We start from the raw sequence: 21,941 nt of genomic DNA, 5'->3' as shown, positions 1-21,941 counted from the left end.
CCTCTTACAATTTTACTCAGTCTATTCCGACAGCACAAACAACACCTCCAACCTCTGACAAAAAGAAGGCAGCAGTTCCATGGGAGTGCCATGATCTGCTGGTTTCCTTCCAAGCTGTCCTTCTTCCAGACCTGGAAATCTATCACACGTTCAGTTCACTGTTTCTTCCTACTAAAGAGCATTGATAGCTCAATAGAATGGCTTATCAGCACCTTCTAGAGGGCTACTAGGATGGGCAATAAATGCTGTCCTCGCCGTGATGACAAGATCCCAAAAAATAAAGAATATATAATGCTGATGCAGTCTCACCAAGGCACTCCATGTTAAACAAGATGTCTGCTCTGCACTCAAATCCTCTTGCATTAATTTCAAAAACTACAAAGACTGAAAATTTGAAATCAAAACAAAAAACACTGTAATCACTCTGATCGTGAAACATCTGTGGAGAGAGAAACAGTTAACATTTCACATCAAAATCCCTTTTTCCACTTCTGTTAACTCTGAAACATTAGCTGTTTCTGTTTCAATAGAAGCTGTTTGTTTCCTGTGATCTGCTTCATTCAAGTCCAAATAAAATTCCTTGGGGAAAATATTGGATTCAGTTTTGGATTTTATTCACCAAGAATTATAAATGCTTTTAATGTTCATTATTAGAATGTAAAAAATATTACACTTAGTATGTTTCATGGCATTATTTAATCAAAACAGTAATATTCATAGAAGGTCCAGAAGTTGGGGTAAAGGAGAACTTAAATAGGGTTAATTTCTAGCTTTTGCTGCTAGTCTAGCTTCTCTTTCTTGACGAGCTTTCTCCTTCAACTCTTTTTCACGTTGAATCAATCCAGCACGCTCCTCTTCCCATTTTTCTAACTTCTTCTCATAATTAAGGATCTCATCATTTTCATATGATGGAAGATTTTCTTTGATGAGCTTGTCCGTCTGTGCCAATAGTCCTTCTTCTTCTATCTTTCCAAGTGACTCTAGTTTTGCATGCAGTTCCTATCAGAAAAAAAAGCATATCAACCATCAGCAGAATACAATCTAGAAGTGAGTTTCAACTAGTCTATAATTAGGCTCCCAAAGCCATTATTAGAAGTTTACAAAGTGTAAGACAATGTACAAGCATGATGAGTCAAAGAAATGTGTTCCTGGCATCATTGAATGAAAAGCAAAAAATCTTCAGATACCTAAAATGCTAATTAAAAACAAATATGCCAAAATTGTAGGTCAGGCAGCACATGTGGGGAGAAAAAGAATTAATGCTTCATGTTAATGGCAGCTCTGATATAAACCTGAAGGACTACTTAAATGATAGGTTTAAAATTAGTGAATCACACAGAAAATGCTGGAGAAACTCAGCAGGTCAGGGAGCATCAATAGAGAGGAATAGATAGTCAATGTTTCAAGTCGAGCCCATTCGACTGTTTTTTCCCCTCTCCATAGGTGTTGTCTGACCTGCTGAGTTCCTCCAGCATTTTGTGCGTGTGTTGCCCTGGATTTCCAACAACTGCAGGATCTCTTGTGTTTAAATTTAGTATTATGTTTTGAAGGCACAGTGTGCCAATTCAGAATTAGATGCTATTCCTGACACTTACATGGGATTTTGTTGGAATTTTATAACAGGCAAAGGTAGAGGTCAAAATGTGAATGGGATGGAAAATTAAAATGACAGGTAATTAAAAGCTCAGGATCACTGAAACACTGAATGGAACTGTTATGCAAAGCCATCAACCCAATCCGCAAGCAGTTTTACCAGTGTAAGGGAAACCAAATTGTGACAGAGTACAGTACATTAAATTGCAAGGCATATAACTTCTTAGCATATTGCATCTGGTGCTTTCAATGCGGTCTCAGTATTGGAGAAATGAAGAACGAATTAAGACTCCTTCACAAAATACTCCCATTTTGTCCGCATAGCTTCCAGACATTAAACATTAATTTTCCATTCCACTCCTACTCTAACTTTGATATCTAACATTGTTCTGGCATAAACTCAAGGAATAGCATTTCATCCTTCAACTAAGCATGTTAGAGCCTTCAATACTCAGCGCTGAATTCAATGATTTGTTAACTAGCCTATCCTAGCATTTGAACCGTTGAGCTCCCTGTTTTTATTTCGATATTATCTGTAGTACTTTCCTCATGCATTTCCTATTTCTATCACTTTCAGATAAATCTATGAACAAAGAGCCCTCACCACTACATCAGAAAGCATCCCCATTCAGTCTACCAGTCTCCACCCGATCAAAGTAATCACTTTTGCTTTTGCTGCACTTCCCATTGCTCTGCAACTAAAGCATGCCTTATTTTTATATTTATTTAGTTCTAGCGAAAGGTTATTAACCCAAACCACTAACTCTGTTTCCCTCTCCCAATCTAATGCCTGACTTGTCAAGTTTTTCCAGTATTTTCTGGTTTTACACCAACCACTGACTTCTCTTCTCTTGGCCATGGCCAAGTTAAACAAAACAATATGAGTAGACTGAACATTCAAACATATCCACAGAGTAGATTAGCTCATTTTAGAGAACTAGATTGTGTGTTATTAATAAACCTATGAATCAGCATGTGCATAATTCAAATGTAAAGTCATAATATACTGCTAATGGCAAGACCCTTAACAGTGCTGATGTGCAGAGGGATCTTGAGGTCCAAGTCCATAGCTTCCTGAAATTGGCTACACAGGTTGATAGATGTTAAAGAAAGTATATTAGTTGAGGATTTGAGTTCAAGAATTGGAAAGTTATGTTGCAGCTTTATAAAACTCCAGTTAGGCCATATCTAGAGTATTGCATTCATTTCTGGTTGCCCCTTTATAGGAAAGACGTTGGAGATTTGAAGATGGTACAGAAGATGTTTATCAGGATGATACCTGGATTAGGGGGCAGAAGAGGTTGCCAAACTTGGAATGATTTTTCTGGAGCATTAAGAGATTGAGGGGAGATCTGATAAAGGTTTATAAGATTATGAGAAGCTTAGATAGAGTAGATCACCGGTATCTTCTTCCGAGGGTTGACAGGTCTAATACCAGGCGAGAAATGTGTGGGGCAAGTTTTCTTTGTTTAAACAAAGCGGTAGCTGCCTGGGTGGTGGAGGAGGCAAATACAACAGAGGTATTCAAGAGGCTCCGAAAGATGCACAGGAATGTTCAGGAAATGGAAGGATATGGACATTATAGAGGCAGAAGGGATCAGTTTTGTTGGGTATTTGATTACTAATTTAATTAGTCTGGCACAACATTGTGGGCTGTAGGGCCTGTTGCTATGTCCTGCTACACCAGCTCTATCAATGAAGAGAGAAAAAAAGAACAACAATGTACAATTTGGAGTATTTATCCACCATCAAAATGATGACTAAGGGAAAATTATTTATTATTATCAAAGATGAAAAAAGTAGAGAAAAGAGAGAAAGAGGAGATAAATGATCAGGCACTCTACTCAATGATATGTGAACTGTTCTAATGAAAGGAGAACAACTAAAAAGGCCACTCATTACAAATTATAGGTATGAGGACACAGGGGTGTGTAAACAATAGCATGATGCAAAGAACTAGGACAACTGCACCAATGACTTTCTGAATAAAATGATTTCAAATTCCTTTTCAGAAATGATGTGGATTGGAGGCCTTGTGTCTTTTGTCCGTGTAATGTCTTGGCAGATGCAGTTTCATTTGCTTTATTTACACTTTATTTCTGCTGGTGATATGACTTGTTTTCCAGATTATTCTCTCTCGCACAGATTTTTTCACTTGATTACTTGTTTCTTTTCTCACAACTTAAGAATGCTCTTTTTCCCTATTCTTTATTTCCACCTCACTAATTATCTTTTATAATGCAGTTTTTCATGACATTTTTTAGATTAAGTCTTCTTCTAAGAATGGATATCTGGTGTTTTGCATATATTGTTACTGTGATTGCCTATTTACCTCAATCTTCAGTTTTGGCAAAGAGAGTGTTCCCAAAAAGGAAGAACTGCTCGTTTCTTTTTACAGACAGTGGCAGAATTCCAATACATTTTCAACTGCTGTTCTGAATTTCCAGCAGAAAGTGAGGGAATAGCAATTTGAAACAGATAACGCATATGTCAACTGAGAAAAAGACTGAACAGGAAACTAAGGCAGATAAGGACAGTGGTAAAATTGTAATAGATGAACTCAGAAAATGTCATAAATATACTAGACAGAAATATGGCAATCAATGTCATAGATCTGCACTAATATTTATGCTCCATATAGCTGTCCTTCCTCAGGAAGCAAAAGAGTAACAGATAAAACCACAAGAGCACAAAACTGAAAGATACATAGAAAAATACTCAGGAGATGGAGAGGAAAATACACAAAACAAACTGATATAAAGGATTGTTGGCAAGAGAAGTGCAGAACCAAACATACCAGTTTCCACTTACTTTGCCTCAAAGCATAAAAAAACAGATGCCAGAAATTCATTCCCTGATCAGTTATTGTGTCTCCAGTCTATCATCCACTGAGAAAAACTGTTGCAATGATACAACTTGTTTAAAGCTACTGAGGGCAGAATTAATTTTTAATACAAGAAACTCCTGTGGAGTCAATTACAAAAGATTTTTGAGAATTTCTGGGTAAGAGCTGACTACTGGTTGGCAATTCCACAGTGAACCACCTGCAGGTCAGCTTGCCTCTGACTTGCGCCTGTCCATTGCAACACAGAAGCCAGGAACAAGCTGAAAATCAGCAGTGTTCAATCCAGAATACACTGGATCTAAAACTTTAGAGGAAGAGAAAAATTCAGAGCTGATGAGCTTCACATCTGGACCCATAGTTCTACACTGGAGAAAGCAAGTATACACAACATAGTCCTATTCATATTAGGGATTACCTCACTACCACACTTACTGATTCATTTGCAAGCAATCACCACCAGTTTTGATTGAAGAAATAAATGCTGTTAATTGTTTTATGAAAACATTGAAGAACTACTTAAAGGGCTTTGAAAATTTAGATGCTGGAATATGGAGGAAAAATCGGTTGGAAGAACAGCATCTGTGGGTGGAAAGAAAGTGTCAATATTTCCTTGCGTTAGTACTGGGTGGAGAGGTGAGATGGCCAGTATAAGAAGGAGAGTGGCATGAAAGGATTCTGAGGTGACTGGTAGACCGAGAAGGAGTGTACAATGACAGGCAAGATGGGCCGGGTAGGGGAGGTGAGCAGGGATGAAATTGGAAAACAGGGGCAGGTGTATGATAGAGGGGGACAGAGAAAGAGAGAGGAACAAGGGGAAAACAAGAAAATGGAGCAAAGAGGGGGAGCAGTGTGTGAAGGTAGGAGACAGCTGCTGAAGCTAGACAAGCAGGAACATAAAGTGCTATCCTGCTGGATTCTGATAAGAAGGTGAGAATGAGAACCTTAGGGGAAGAGGAGAATAGCATTTGGAACCAGATCAGTGTTAGAATAGGAAGGGTTATCCCTCCCTGACTCCAGACAGTTTCCCCTGCCTTTACAGTAGATACAACACTTGTCCTTGCACTTCCTCCATCACTACCAAACAGGGCCCTAAAGAGCCCTGCCAGGCGAGGCAAAGATTCACAAGAAGTCGTTAAGTTTCCAGGGTGTCTACTAAAATGATACATGCTGGAGACAGGGCACAAAAGCAACGAAGGTCCCAGCTGGCTTACCTTGTTCAACCATAGCTCCACATTTAAGGATGACAAGGTTTTACAAACCTGAGAACATAATATGGTTCCCTTCTTTAAACAGAGAAAATTAACAGGAGATTTTCACTAATCTTTGGAGGGATACAACACCTCATGCAGAAACCAAACACAACACCCATTAATACTCTCTGGTGACATACTAGCTCCCACATACCAGTAAGCAAGCACAGGAAAATATTGTCCCTAGAGTTGACAGGGGCTCAGGTATCGTTAACTTGAATGCTGTTCACCTGTTCAACAGACAAGAAGATGGAACACGTGCCCTGGGAGAAACTGTAGTTTGTTTATCTCTGCTTGTAAAATAACAAATAAAACATACTGTAGACACACTGGAGTCTGATATTTAATACCAGATGCTTTTGCCCCTTATACTTGAATAAAAGTCTGCAACAAAACCAATTAAGGAAAATGTATACAAATTGTCTTTATGGAAAAACTGAATTTCTCAAGGGACAGCATTAATGTGTCCATTTTAATCTTACATTTTAACAATCAAGCAATATTAAATGCACCATCCTCTTTCAGCAATTTACAAAGCAACCCAATCTTTCAAATGGTATTACTGCTCTGAAACCCACTGCAAAACTCGATCCTGCACAGATTCCAATTTTAAATTTTCTAAAGGCAAAAGCATCAAGCAATTATGTCTTGTTCGGCTTGAATGGAACATATTTTGGCTGTGAGCAAGCTCCTACAGATTTCAATAGTGCCAAAGGTTCACAATCAAAATAGTTCCCATTTCTTACCTCCTTATCAGAATCCAGCAGGGTAGCTTTTTGTGTTCCTGCTTGTCTAGCTCCAGCAGCTGACTCCTATCGTCACATACTTCTCCCCCACATTGCTCTGTTTTTTGTTTTCCCCTTTGTCCTCTCTATCTTCCCCCATCTATCATGCACTTTTTCAGATTTTAAAATGCACCACTCAGGACCAATGCCAGGTCCAGGAAGGAAAAAGATGGCTGGTAGTTATGACTGGGGCTGGTTTGGAGAACAGGGCGAGGGGTCACAAGAGGTGGGTATGAAGCAAAACATCTTCATGTCTCAGATGATTAAGTATAGAAAAGGATGAATCATATCTTATTCTTATATCTGCATGACAAAGGTCCTCTATCAACCTGCCACGGGTGTACAATACTACCCTCCAACAACAAATGTTCATGGCGAGAGTCTGTAAAATATGGACCACTTCACATTTCTTCTGAGCTACTTTTGGGGGAAAGTAGATGATCAGTGATGAATTTTATTATTGCCTTCAATAGTCCAGCTTATCCCTTAGTTAATTGAGGAAAAGAGTATTTGAAGATCAGGAGCTCAAAACTGCCACAAAACTCTTGGTGCTCTTAAGACATGGACTGCCTATAACAGCCACAAGAAACCAACACAGTCTCCATAAAATTCTCTAAAACCACTGGAAAGAAGAGCAAACCTATATCTGCTTTGTCAATACCCCTAGTGTTGAAGCCCTAGTTATGCTCTGTTGGCTGTAATGGGCAGCTTCTCATTCACAAGCCGGATAGCACCAGACTCCTGCAACAGCCCACTGTCCTGACCTTTGTCACAGGTAGAGATTACATGATGCATCAGGGAATAGATTCAATAATTTGATCAAAGTTTCTGGGGAAAAAAACAATTAACATCTCCAAACAATCAAAATCCACAAATGCTCAAAGCGGAACAGGAACGTTCAAACTGGCATTGAAGTCCTCCAGCTCATACAATGCATACAGAAGCCAAGAAAAGCCACTATCCACGTCTGAAGCAACCACTGCCTTATCTGCAGAAGACATCTGCAGATCTCAGCAGAACACTGACCTCAGCACCCATAAAATTGCACTGGAAGCAAGCTATTCACAATTCCATGGGACTGCCTAAAATCAATTTTCAATCACAGAGCATTGAAAAAATAGCACCGTACAAATTAATTTCCAGAGTAAAACTTCACAAACTAGACAATTAATTTAAAACACCGAACCTGTTTGTTAGAAGTAGAAGGAAACTGCAATTATGATAGACCTTCCAGAAAGTTGTCACTGTTTGGAAATATAACTGACCATAAAAATCTATGGCAATATTAGACATATAGTATCTGTGCAGAGAAAATGTATGAACTTGGATCATACTTGTCATTAAGCTATTTCCTGTTACAATCAAGAAATAGATATTGCAAGATTGCTTTGTAATGAAACTATTGATTTGACAAAGACATTTCCTGAGCAGAATCACATCAATGCAGAATGCTCTTTAAATAAAAGATGAAAAATAAATTTATCTTTTATGCCAGAAGATGTAAAAATACAAATATTTTGAATTATTGTGAAGGACAAAAAAGGATACAGGTCAACTTTCACCAATCCGGCACCACTGGGACCTGAGGAGTGCTGAATTAGTGAAAATGCCGAATTACAGAAGGATCACATGAAGCATAATCAGTGCCGGATTATCAAAGGAACTGGATTACAGGTAGTCGGACTAGTGAAGGTCAACCTGTACTAGATTTGTTTAAAAATTTCAAATGTGGAATAAAAAATATTTCTGGTACCTAATGGCAATACACAGGTCTATCACTAAAAATCTGGATTAGATAATATAGTAGGGATGTTGGCAGATTGAGTATCATGACAATCTCAGGCTCCCTTGGGAAAATGCCATTTTGAACAAATCTATATGGACTGCAGTATATTTTGATGACACTTACTGATGCACATATTAGAGACTGTTACTGTCAACTTGTTCACTGAAATATTTGAGAGAATGGGTCTTCTACTTCACATCAGCTAAATAAATGTTCATAACCATTTATTCCAAATGCACAATACCACACATGACAAAAAGGTCCACAAATGATTTTGAAAACATGGACCACATCCCATATTGGAGGAGCTGTCTCAATGAAGACACATAACTATGATAAATTTCTTAAATGCCTTCAGAGTGCCAGCACAACGTTTGGTCATCTGAGGAAAAAAAATTTTGAAGATCAAGACCTCAAACCCAACACTAAGTTCATGGTCTGCTCGACAGCAGCCTGTACACTTCAGAGAGATACAGTATATCACCTACAGCAAGCACCGCTAAACACAGGAGAAATTCCACTTTCAGTCCAGAAAATCTTTCAATTATGTCTGAGTAAGCGAAGTAACATCAGTACTCCCTTGGCGGCTAATATCCCGAACGTTGGGGAAATTAGATACAGTCAATCAGCTCTGATAGACAGGCCCACACAGTTTGTACAGCTCCACCTATTAATAAAGTCTCAAACCAGGCACTCTACACTGACCTCTGCCAGGACAACAGATGATCAGCTCAATATAGGAAGAGATTCAAGGCTCATGGGAATCTCTGGTTCATATCCTCTCAAAACAGAGGATACAGAAATGGCAGTGTAACTCTTGAGTCTGTTCATCAGGAATACGAAGCAGCTCAGTGTAAATTATGGTAGGATGCATCAACCGCCAAACTACTCTTCCACCCATCTCATCATGATGAAATGTGATCCTCAACCCCAAGAGATTGCCAATGATGACACTAATCATATATAGGAATATTTCACGTAAGTTGTTCATAAACGTTTTCTTAGAATGTAACTTTTCTGTGTTCTAAGTACCTTAAATTTGTTTAAGTAGTCTGGAAGATTTGATCTTTCAATATAATCCTCCTCATCAGGGGCAACTTCTTGTTTTCTTTCCTGTGATTCTTCAGTCAGTGTGGATTTGTTAGTTTCAGTTGCTGCAGTCTGCAATACTGTTGCCATGACACCCACCTGCAAAACAAGAGCACAAATCTCCTGTGACTTCACTGGTAACAAGCCAGCATTTGCAATTACTGCTTTGGAGTTTGTAATTTACCAAGACTCTGGATCTCTTTCAGCTTTGCATTTAACTACTTCAAATGTACACTTGAAATATATTTTCCACCCACAGGGGTAATATTTAATATTCATCTGCATTTTTTGTCCACGTAAATCTCCCCAAACCCTTTATATCTGCAAAATTAATAATTCTATTTTCATAATTTTCCATTGTTTTTTAAATTCAAACTAGATTTTTGAATCATACAGCAGGGAAACAGGCCCTTAAGCCGATCAAGTGTGCACCAACCATGAAGCACTAATTCAATACTAATCCCCTTTCATTGTCCTCACTTTCTCATCAGTTCTACCACTTACTGCATGTGTGAAAATTTATGCTAGCCAATTAGCTCATCAACCCACATTTTTGAGGGAAACAGGAGGAAATTTGGGGCACCCAGAGGAAATCAACATGCTCACACATGGAAAACATAAACTCCAAACAAACAGAATTGAACCCTAGTCACTAGAGCTATGAATCTGCATCTCTACTAAATGTGCTGCTGCTGACAACAGTGCTGGAAAGTTTAGTTTTTATTTGCTCATACTCTCTTTCAAGGACTCTACAACTCATGCTCTCAAGATTTATTTATTTATTAGTATTATTATTATTTTGTTTTTTTTCTTTTTATTTGCACAATTTGCTGTCTTTTGCACATTGGCTAGTTGTCCGTCTTTGTTGTGTGCAGCTTTTCCCCATTGATTCTATTGTGTTTCTTTACGTTTATGTGAATACCCCCAAGAAAATGAATCTCAGGGTAGTAGCTGGTGACATATATGTACTTTGATAATAAATTTACTTTAAATTTTGGTTGGCATCAATGTGATGGTGGTGCTGAGGCATTTTCTTATATCCTGCCTTCTGGTGATGAAATTTAATTCCAAGGTAGATGAGTGTACAATTTGGAGGTGAATTTATGTGTGGTGGTCTTTCCATCCCTCATCTGCATTTTACCTGTTCTTAAGAGGTTGTGGCTTTAGAAGGTTCTGTCAGGGTAGTTTAGATGAGAAATAAGGAAGTTCCTTGCATAATGTGAAATGCTCCAAAACACGAACCAGAAACTTGAGTTTAGCCAGAGGAGATTCCCAAATGGCAGTGCATGTCCTTTAAAAAGCAGTGTTTTGACATATGACAATTTAAGAGATCTCTCGTGCACTGGTCTATAATTTGTCCATACGTATCTGGACAACATTTCGGTTATTTGCAACAGTTCCTCACAAGGATCCTGATAGCAGTCATATTTTGGGTTTCTGACTGTATCCTTAAGTTTATTTCAAAAGAATAAACTGCAGGACAGAGTCAGTGAGTCCAGCAGCATCTGTGGAAAAAGAGGGATAGTCAACCTTTTGAGTCGAGAACCTGCATCATGATTCTCCTCCAGCAGTTTGCTTTGTACTCCAGAGTCCGGCATCCGCAGTCTCATGTGCTTTCAAATTTATTAACCATTTCTCAGTGTACCAAATGACTTTTCCTGATTGTGCATTATTATCTCCTTCAATTCAGAGGACTGCAGATTTAAATTAGAAAGACCTGATAGTAAGTGTGGAAAACAGGATGCATTGTTTTTGTGGATACAGAAGTCCTGTTTGGAGTTACAGGTAATTTTAAAAATAAAAATATACATTTGCTGATTACCCCAGCCTCAAAAGACAAGGAGGGTCTTTAACTGACAGTGTAGAACCAATTTTCATTAATTGAAATTATTTTGTAGCAGTAATAAAAGTATTTCATGTTTACATCATGAACTTTTAAAAATCTTTCTTCCCCTTACAATTCAGTATCAAGCAGGCTGAATCCATGTTCAATGTTTGATGAACAATGCCTCCATGGAGCCCAACCTCCAATCCCAGATGTGCAATACCTGGCCACAGAATACCAAAAATACTGGAAAAACACAGCAGATCAGGCAGCATTGGTAGAAAGAGAAACAGTCAATGTCCTGAAAAATTAACACGCGGTCATGGGAAAACGTACAAACTGTATAGATAGTGGTGATATTGAACTTGGGTTGCTGATGCTGTTACAGCATTAAGCTAACTGCAATTACAAAGAAAGCACTGAAGGACCTTTACTTTCTTGAAGTTTGCAAAAGTTTGGCATGACATCTAAAACTTTGACAAACTTCTACAAATGTATGATGGAAAGTCTATTGACTGATTGCTTCATAGCCTGGTATGGAAATGGAAATGACCTCGAATGGAAATTCCTACAAAAAGTAGTGGATACGGTTCAGTCCATCACGGGCAAAGCCCTCTCAATCATTGAGCACGTCTAAAGCAACACACACTAAATGCTGGACGAATTCAGCAGGCCAGGGAGCTGCCAATGTTTCAGGCCAAGGCCCTTCTTCAGGACTGGAAAGGAAGGGGAGAAGTCCCCATTCTCTCCCTATCAATGTGGAGTGCTGTTGCAGAAAAGCAACACCTATCATCAAGGACCCCCTAACATCCAAACAATGCTCTCCTCTTGCTTCTGCCATCAAGAAGAAGGTAAAGGAGCCTCAGGACCCACACCACCACTTTCAGAAACAATTACTGCATTCAAGATGGCACCGGCGATCATCAGCAACATTCAGTGGGCTGCACAAAATTGTTCCAAATTTTCAATTACTTTCACTGCAATTTGCAGCATGTAGATTCCCTCCAAGCAATGGACTTTTAAATCAACTCAATGATCTTCGTATCTCAAGACTGACTGAAGAACATGGACCAGTCAGGCACAGTACCTTAATGTTCATCGCTATGGCTGAAAGCAAGGCAGGAGAGGGGCAATCCAAACCAGGTTGAAATGCAGAGGATTAAGGCCTCCTCTCCCAACATCTTGTTGGCACATGTGCAGTTAATGGAGAACAAAATTGAGGACCTGAGGGCAAGACTGCTGTATCGGAGGCAACTGAATTTGCTCAATTCGATGCTTTATTGAAACGGGCACGCCAGATGCAGCAGTCAAACCAGAAGGATTCTCCATTCATGGAATAGATCGAAACACTGACTCAGAAAAGGCAAAAGTAGGAGGTGTGTGTTTTATGGTGAACTCTCGTTGGTGCTTCGACATGGCAGTTCTGTCAAACTCACGTTCCCCCAACCTTGAACACCTAATTATCAAATGCTGACTGTTCTATTTATCAAGGGAGTTCTGCTCCATAATCCTGACCACAGCTTACATACCACCAACTACCAACATAATCAAGCACTCACAACACTGGACAATGTCGTCTGCAAACAAGAAACAACCCAACCCGACGCATTTCAAATCATAGTCGGAGACTTCAACCGGGCTTGTTTGAAGAAAACCCTGCCCAACTACCAACAGAATATAAACTGTAGCACCAGAGGTCCCAACATACTATACTAGGATAAGTAATGCCTACTGTTCCTTGCCCAGACTGCATTTTGGTCAATCAGATCACTTGGCTGTCCTCTGACCTGCGTACATGCAGAAGCTAAAAAGCAAAGCTCCAGAGGTTGGGACATCAAAGAGCTGTTTGCGGGAAGCAGAGGAAAAATTACGGGATTGCTTCGAGTCAGTGAACTGGGCCATGTGCAGGCATTTATCGAGAGATCTGAATGAATACACTATGTTTGTAACGGTCTTTATTAAAGCAGCTGTAGGTGAGTGTGTCCCCACTAAATCATTCAGTCTTCCCCAATCAGGAGCCCTGGATGAACCATGAGATCCAAAATCTTCTGAGGGCCAGATCAGAGGCACTCGACTCTGGAGACCAAGAAAGTTACAAGAGACGCAGGTATGATCTCTGGAAAGCTATTTCACAGGCAAAGTGGAAATTCAATCAATAAAGGATAGTCGACTGGTGTTGCAGGGCTTTGCTGCCAGATGAGCTCAATGCCTTCTATGCTCGCTTTGACCATCAGAACATGGAGGAACCATTGTGAACTCCCTTATTCTCTGATGATCCTATGATTTCAGTCTCTGAAGCTGACATGTGGGCTGTCTTCCGGAGGGTGAACCAACGGAAAGAATCCGGACAGGATGGGGAACCTCTGCCATGTACTACAGACCTGTGCTAATCAACTGACTGGTGTGTTCACTGAGATCCTCTCACTTCGGCAGTATGTGGTACCCACCTGCTTCAAGCAGGCTTCAATTATGCTGGTGCCCAAGAAGAACGTGGTAACCTGCCTCAATGACTATTGCTCAGAGGCACTATCATTCACAGTGATGAATTGTTTTGAAAGGATGGTGATGAAACATTATCAGCTCCTGCTTGAGAGGCAACTTGGATCCGCCCCAATTTGCCTTTCTGAGCAACAGGTCCATCTCACTGGCTCTTCACCCAACCCTGGAACATCTGGACAGCAAAGATGCATACACTAGGATGCTCTTTATTGACTACAGCTCAGCATTCAAAACTAATCAATAAATTTCAAGACCCAGCCAGTTCAGATTGGTAACAACATCTCCTCCATGATCTCCATTGGTACAGGTACACCACAAGCTGTGGGCTTAATCCCCTGCTCTACTCACTTTATAGTTACGACTGTGTGGCTAAGCACACCTCCCACGCCATATTCAAGTTTGCTGATGCCACCACTGTTGTAGACGGAATCGAAGGTGGTGATGAATCAGCATATAGGAGGGAGACTGAGAATCTGACTGAGTGGTGTCATAATACCTCTCACTCAATGTCAGCAAGACAAAGGGGCTGATTATTGACTTCAGGAGGAAGAAACCAGAGGTCCATGAGTGAGTCTTCATCAGAGGATCAGAGGTGGAGAGAGTCAGCAACTTTAAATTCCTGGGTGTTACTATTTTGGAGGACCTGTCATGGGCCCAGCACACAAGTGCAATTCTGAAGAAAACACAGCAGCTTCTCTACTCCTGAGGAGTTTGCAGAGATGTAGCAGCATGTACATCATCTAAAACTTTGACAAATTTCTACAGATGTGTAGTGGGGTATATTGACTGGCTGCATCACAGCTTGGTATAGAAACACAAATGGAAAATCCTACAAAAAGTAATGGATTCGGCCCAGCACATCGTGGGTAAAGCCTTCCTAATCATTGAGCACATCTACATGAAACACTGTCATAGGAAAGCAGCATCCACCACCCAGGTCATGCTCTCTTCTCACTACTGCCATCAGGCAGAAGGTACAAGAGCCTCAGGACTCGCATCACCAGGTTCAAGAATAGTTCTTACCTCTCAACCATCAGGCTCTTTAATAAAAGAGGACAACTTTTGAGGCCCCATGTGCCACGTAGGCACTAAGGGTTCACACAACGAGACGATGACTACATTCAACTCCACTTGCCCCATCACTGAATGGTTCCCACAACCAATGAACTCACTTTCAAGGACTCTTTATCTCATGCTCTCGTTATTTATTCCTATTTACTTATTTTTGCATTTGCACAGTTTGTTGTCTTCTGCACTCTGGATGATCTTTCATTGATCATATCATAGTTATTATTCCATAGAGTTGTTCAGTATGCCCAGGGCTGTATATGGTACAACCATATAGTTTTATAGAAGTTTGATAATAAAATTTACTTTGTACTTTGTATTACCCCTCAACCACCAGGGTGTTGAACCAGAGGGGATAACATTACTCACCCCATCAATGAACTGTTCCCACAACCAATGACTCACTTTCAAGGACTCTTCATCTCACATTCCCAAACTTTACTGCTTATTTATTTATCGCTATCATGATTTTTTCCTCTCTCTTTTGTACTCACACAGTTTGTTGTCTTCTGCATGTTGGCTGTTTGTCCATCCTAATGGGTGCCGTCTTTCATTGATTTTATTGTGTTTCTTGGATATACTGTGTATGCCCGTAAGAAAATGAATCTCAGGGTTGTATAGGGTGACATATATGTACTTTGAAAAGAAATTTACTTTGAACTTGAACATTTCTTTCATACATTAAATCACAAACAATAACATATTTCACAGCACCACAGCTCATTCAGCTAATTATGTGATTTGCCTGACTCATAAGGTATGCTCTACGTACAATGACCGATTAACAATTCAAATAGCAGATTAATCCTAATAGACAATAAAGTCAAATTATATTCTAATGGAATAAAGGAAAAGGCCTAGGTCATCAGTTCCTCAAACCTGCTGTATCATTCAATTTGATCACTGCTGGTCTCCAGATCCACCTTGCCTCAATAATACTTAACACCTTGCTTATCAAAAGATAAAAACAGAACTTTTTTTTTGAAAATGTATCTGATCTAATCTCACTATCTTTTTGGAGCAGACAGTTCTGTTTTTCCACTATCCTTTACATTATGATGACAGTGTGGTTTAACAAATGTATAGAGGATGAGCCTTTAATCTGTCCCATGGCACTGTTCTCCATAGGAAGTGAATAGTATAAAATATACATTGATATCTATTTAGCTATTTCCAGCTTTAAGCAAATACGGGTGGATATTTCTGAATTTTCTTCATACTGATTTTAAATCAAAATCAAGAAACTGTAGTTGCTGTAGACCTGAAATAGAAACAGAAATTCTAGAAACAGTAAGTAAGACAGCATCTGCAGAGAGAAAAACATTTAAAAATTCAAGTTGAGAGAAAATTTACAAGGAAATTGCTAGAGCCTGAGGACCCAAGTTTAAGGAAAAGATTGAGCAAATTAGGATTTTATTTTCTGGAGTGCTGGAGAATGAGAGAAGAACTTATAGAGGTATACCAAATTGCAATGGGTATAAATAGGGTGAATGTATGCAGGCTTTTTCCCTACACGCTGGGTGATGAGGACTAAAGGTCATAGGTTTAAGATAATAGGTGAAAGAATTAAGGGAAATCTGAGGCGGAACTCCACTCAGAGTGTAGTGCAAGTGTGGGACAAGCTGCAAGCTGAAGTGGGAGATGTGAATTCAATTAAGAAGTTTGGATGGGTACATGGATGGGAGGGTTTGAAGCGATATGTTCTGGGTGCAGATAAATGGGATTAGGTAGAAGGTCAAGTCAGTATGGATTAGATGGGCCAAAGAGCCTGTGCTGTTGTACTCTGTGACTCCAAGACCCTTTATCTGAATTGACTTTTCCAATGTCCTTTACACGAGGAAAGTAAGTTCATGAGTTCTATTAATGGTCAGACAACACTTCAAAATAGGATGGCAGCAGATAAATTATTTTGTTGGCCCAATATAAAAATGAGAAGCAACTTCTGGCAGACATTCCAAGTCCACAATACAGTCTCCCCAGTGTCACTGAACACGATAATGGGTTTTAACTTCAATAAGAAGCCACAGTCTTCTCAGTATGACTACAATGTCATGACAACATTTTGTTATGTGCCAAGATTCTGTAATACTAATCTAATCAGGCTTTATTTTCAAGACAAGTAGGTGGAGGATATTTAAACCAAGAGTTTAACATGCCTAAAAATGGAATTATTTTGCTTCTGCATTAATTTCCCACATAAACTGGAATTAAGATATCAAAACTGAAACCTTAATGAGCTTTCATTGCTGCCGCAATATGAAGCAGAATGTTTTTCAGAGACTCATAAACAAACATATATTAAAATTAACTTTTTAAAGTAAGTTAAACTAACCAGCTTCATAAATTAAATAACAAAACCCCTAACCAATACAATATAATATTCCAAGTAATAGGATACAGTGCTCCAAACTTTAATACCAAGAACCACTTCTCAGAATTATCTTAAGAATTTGAGGATGTTAACAGGAATAACCAGTTGCTGGCATATAAATTAGATGGTCAAATGTTGGCATTATGTTAGATACTGCTCAGCAGCAATGTAATTTTAGTGAATTTGGTGAAGAAGAAATTGAAATTTTATCATTTGTTAAAAATATGTAAAAATAGTTTTGACAAATGTAAGAAGAATTCACTGAAGCTTTGTTTATGGAAGCTACAGAGACTGAATGTCATTGGTAGAACAGGAATTAAGAGACAAAATCCCTTACATAAGTGTTACTGAAATGTACTCATTCCAGCAAATGAATATGGTCAGGAGAGTGACAGCTGCTGGCAAAATTCTCCTCTTCATGAAGGCAATCTAGGTCAGGCAGGATGAGGAGACTCACTGAGAATGGTTACAACCTTCACAGCCATCTCCAAGTGAAGAAAAAAAAATATGCTTTATAAGAGTAGAAATATTCAAAATATTAATTATTGATATTTTAAATTACTTCCACAGGAATGACTGATTTAATGCATCCTCAGATTCTTTCACTCATCACATTTTTCCATATGTATTTATGAATGGTATACACATGTTCTAGAAACACAGAAAACCTACAGCACAATAGAGGCCCTTTGGCCCACAAAGCTGTGCTGAACATGTCCTTTCCTTAGAACTACCTAGGCTTACCCACAGCCCTCTATTTTTCTAAGCTTCTCTTGGAATTTTTAAAAAGGGAAACCAGGCATTTAAAAATATATATTTAATATTTTAAGGTAATTGGTTGGCATTCTGAATGGAATCAATTATAATATTTTGTTTTTGTCAGTACTGCACTTATCAAGACTCTTCAGTGTCCATTCCCCTGCCATGCTGAATGAGACTCATCTCAAATGCCAACTAAGTAGAAGATAGATGTGATCATTCATCAGCCACATGCCCCCATTAAATATTGCAAAAGCACTGCAATTGTGTCATGAGAATGTCACCTGACACAAGTTTATCATGCTTAGTCAATGTGATAGGTCATAGACTCACACAGTCCTTTGACCAAATAGCTCCATGCTGAGATGCCCCATCCAAGCTAATCTCAATTTCCAGTGTTCGGCCCATAAACGTCTTAACCTTTCCAATCCAGTCAGCAGTTCAAATGCCTTTAAATGTTTTTATTATAACTGCCTAAACCACTTCCCCTGGAAGCTGATTCCATGCAAATACCCCCCTTCACAACAGGTTAACAGCAGATGCCATTTCACTGGATCTTCACTCAATCTGGACAGCAAAGATGCATACATCAGGAAACTCTTCATTAACTACTGCCTGGCATTCAGTACTATCATCCCCTTAAAAATAATCAATAAGCTTCAAGTCCTAGCCCTCAATACCTCCTTGTGCAACTGGATCCTCGATTCCCTCAGTTGCAGACCCCAGTCAGTTTGGATTGGCAATAACATCTCCCCCACAATCTCTCTCAGCACAGGTGCACCACAGACTGTGGTCTTAGCCCCCTGCTCTACTTGCTTTATACTTATGACTGTGAGGTTAAGCAGATTTCCAATACCATATTTAAGTTTGCTGACGAGACCATTGTTGTTGGCGGAATCAAAGGTGGTGATGAATTAGCATATAGGAGGGATATTGAAGATCTGGCTGAGTGGTGTCACAACAACCACCTCTTACTTAATGTCAGCAAAACCAAGGATCTGATTATTGTTGACAGGAGGAGTTAACTAGAGGTCTGTGAGCCAGTCTTCATCAGAGGATCGGGGTGGAGAAGGTAAGCAACTTTAAATTCCTTGGTGTTATCATTTCAGAGGACCTGTCTTGGGTCCAGCACGTATGTACCAGTACAAAAACAGCACAACAGCGTCTTTATTTTCTTAGAAGTTTGCGAAGATTTGGCATGTCACCTAATAATTTGATAAACTTCTATAGATGTGGTGGTAGAGAGTACATTGGCTGGTTGCATCATGGCCTGGTATGGAAACACCAATGTCCTTGAGCGGAAAAGCCTACAAAAAGTAGTGGATACAGCCCAGTTCATCATGGGTAACATTCAGTACATCTACAAGGAACACTTGAGGGAAAGCAGCATCCATCATCAGAGATCCCCACATCCAGTCCGACCAATCAGCCTCCATGCTGCAGGACTGCTTTGATGACGTCAACTGGAACGTCTTCCATGATAAGGATATCTCCGAGTTCATGGAAGGGGTCACGAGTTTCATCCGGAACTGCATCGAGGATGTTGTCCCCAGAAATCAGTCAGGGCCTTTCCAAACCAGGAACCCTGGATCAACAGTTCCATGCGAGCAGCCCTTTCCGACAAGACAGAGGTTACACTGCCGGTAATCAGCAACAGCTCAAGAAATGCAACTACGATCTGCGCAAAGTTATTAAAGCAGCAAAACACAATACAGAGACAAGATTCAGACTCAACTTTCCACCAACAACACACGCAGCTTATGGCAAGGTCTGCACACCATCGCAAACTTCAAAGCTAAATGTAATGGAGTTTCCAACATTGATGCTTCTCTCCCAGATGAGCTAAATCTTTTTCTTAGGCTTGATTCGTTGTCGTCAACTCTGAGCCCCTGAGGAAACCTGGAGATAATGCGACCAGCAACTTGGTCAAGTCTGAAGCCAAAGTATGCAGGTGTTTCCAACGAGGGGACAGTCGCAAAGCTGCAGGACCGGACAGCATCCCAGGGTGAGTACTCAGGATGTGCGTAACAAAACCGGCAGGTATATTTACAGACATTGTTAATCTCTCCCTCTCCCAGTGTAGAGTGCCCTCCTGCTTCAAAACATCCACCATTGTCCCTGTACCTAATAAGACCAAGGTAACATGTCTGAACGACTGGCATCCTGTTGCACTCACTCAATAATAAGCAAATGCTTTGAGAGGCTGGTCAAGGACTACATCTGCAGCATGCTGCCACCCACACTGGACCCCTACAATTCACCTACTGACACAACTGATCAACAGACGACACAATAGCCACAGCTCTATACACCGTTCTTACACATTCGGAGAAGAGGGATGTTTATGTGAGAGTGCTGTTCTTGGACTACAGTTCAGAATTCAACACCATCATTCCCTCCAGGCTCAACAAGAAGCTCAGAGACCTCGGCCTTAATCCTGCCTTGTGTAGCTGGATCCTGGACTTCCTGTCAGATTGCCGATAGATGGTAAGAGTGGGCTCCCTCACCTGTGCCCCTCTGACCCTCAACACAGGTGCCCCTCAGGACTGTGTACTAAGTCCCCTCCTTTACTCTCTGGGTACCCATGACCGTGTCGTCACCCACAGCTCCAATCTGCTAATTAAATTTGCCGACGACACTACACTGATTGGCCTAATCTCAAATAATAATGAGGCAGCCTACAGAGCAGAAGTCATCTCTCTGACACAGTAGTGTCAAGAAAACAATCTCTCCCTCAATGTCACAAAAATAAAGGAGCTGGTTGTGGACCACAGGAGGAATGGAGACAGGCTAACCTCTATAGACACTAATGGATCTGGGATGAGAGGCTGAACAGCTTTAAGTTCCCCAGCATTAACTTCACCGAGGATCTCACGTGGTCTATGCATACTGGCTGTGTGGTGAAAAAGGCACAAGAGTGCCTCTCTTACACCTCAGACAGTTGAAGAAGTTTGGTATGGCCCCCCAGATTCTAAGAACTTTCTAGAGGGGCACGATTGAGAACATCCTGACTGGCTGCATCACTGCCTGGTATGGGAACTGTATTTCCCTCAATCACAGGGCTCTGCAGAGAGTGGTGTGGACAGCCCAGCACATCAGTAGATGTGAACTTCCCACTATTCAGGCCATTTACAAAGACAGGTGTGTAAAAAGGGCCCAAAGGATCACTGGGGACCTGAGTCAACCCAACCACAAAGTGTTCCAACTGCTACCATCCGGGAAACAGTACCACAGCATAAAAGCCAGGACCAACAGGCTCCTGAACAGCTTCTTCCACCAGGCCATCAGACTGTTTAATTCATGCTGATGCAACTGTATTTCTACATTATATGGACTAGCCTGTTGTACATAATATTTATTATAAATTACTATAATTAAACATTGCACATTTGAATGGAGACGTAAAGATTTTTGCTCCTCATGTATATGAAGGATGTAAGTACAAAAGTCAATTTAATTCATGCTCTCGTCTCACTGATGTCATCAGGAAGGAGATACAGGGGCCCTCATGACCCATACCACCACATGTTCTCGATATTATTTATTTATTTGTTACATTTTCTTTTTGTATTTGCAGAGTTTGTTTTTTTTTCACATTGGTTGTTTGTCTATCCTGTTGGGTGCAGTCTTTCATTGACTCCATCGTATTTCTTGTATTTACTGTGATTTATGGTGACATACATGTACAAAGTTCAAAGATTATAGATTTACTTTGAACTCTGTAAAAAGATTTTTCCCCTTAAGTACCTCTTAAAATGAACGGATGTTCAGTACTGTCTCTCTCTTGCTGCTGCCAGAAGAAGGTGCAGGGGTCTCGGGTCCCACACAGCAAGTTTTCATCTTCTCAGAGGCTCGTGGCATGTAGCTGTAGACTCAATTTTAGCTGTGGTTTGATGCTCAATATCCTCAATGCTGAACATGCTTTACTACTTCATGATTTGATCGAGGCACCTCAGTGCAGAACTGGATCTGCGGCTCTGATCTGAAGCCATTGCCCCAGTGCCTAACTGACTCAGTGGCTGTGGCCATCGGCTCCGACTGACTTTACTCGCTTTGGCGTCTTGTGGCTGT

At 40.2% G+C, this 21,941-nt stretch overlaps 1 protein-coding gene across 2 annotated transcripts in view; it reads right to left on the bottom strand.

Annotated features, from left to right (window-relative positions):
• Positions 1-592: 592 nt before the first annotated feature.
• The window catches only part of mrps27 (mitochondrial ribosomal protein S27), a 218,909-nt gene continuing 197,560 nt past the window's right edge, over positions 593-21,941 (bottom strand). Inside the window, exons 10-11 of one of the 2 annotated variants that reach the window (XM_072257946.1) lie at positions 9,292-9,447; positions 593-999 (exon numbers count right to left, since the gene is read on the bottom strand). In XM_072257946.1, the coding sequence (XP_072114047.1) occupies positions 760-999; positions 9,292-9,447 (396 nt within the window). In that variant the 3' untranslated portion in view covers positions 593-759. The remainder of the gene's footprint in view (positions 1,000-9,291; positions 9,448-21,941) is intronic. The other variant, XM_072257947.1, reaches the window with a different exon arrangement.

This window comes from Mobula birostris, chromosome 5 (assembly GCF_030028105.1).
Source record: "Mobula birostris isolate sMobBir1 chromosome 5, sMobBir1.hap1, whole genome shotgun sequence".
Lineage (NCBI taxonomy): Eukaryota > Metazoa > Chordata > Chondrichthyes > Myliobatiformes > Myliobatidae > Mobula > Mobula birostris.
Note: the sequence above shows the minus strand (reverse complement) of the source record. Positions and strands in the feature narration are given on the sequence as shown.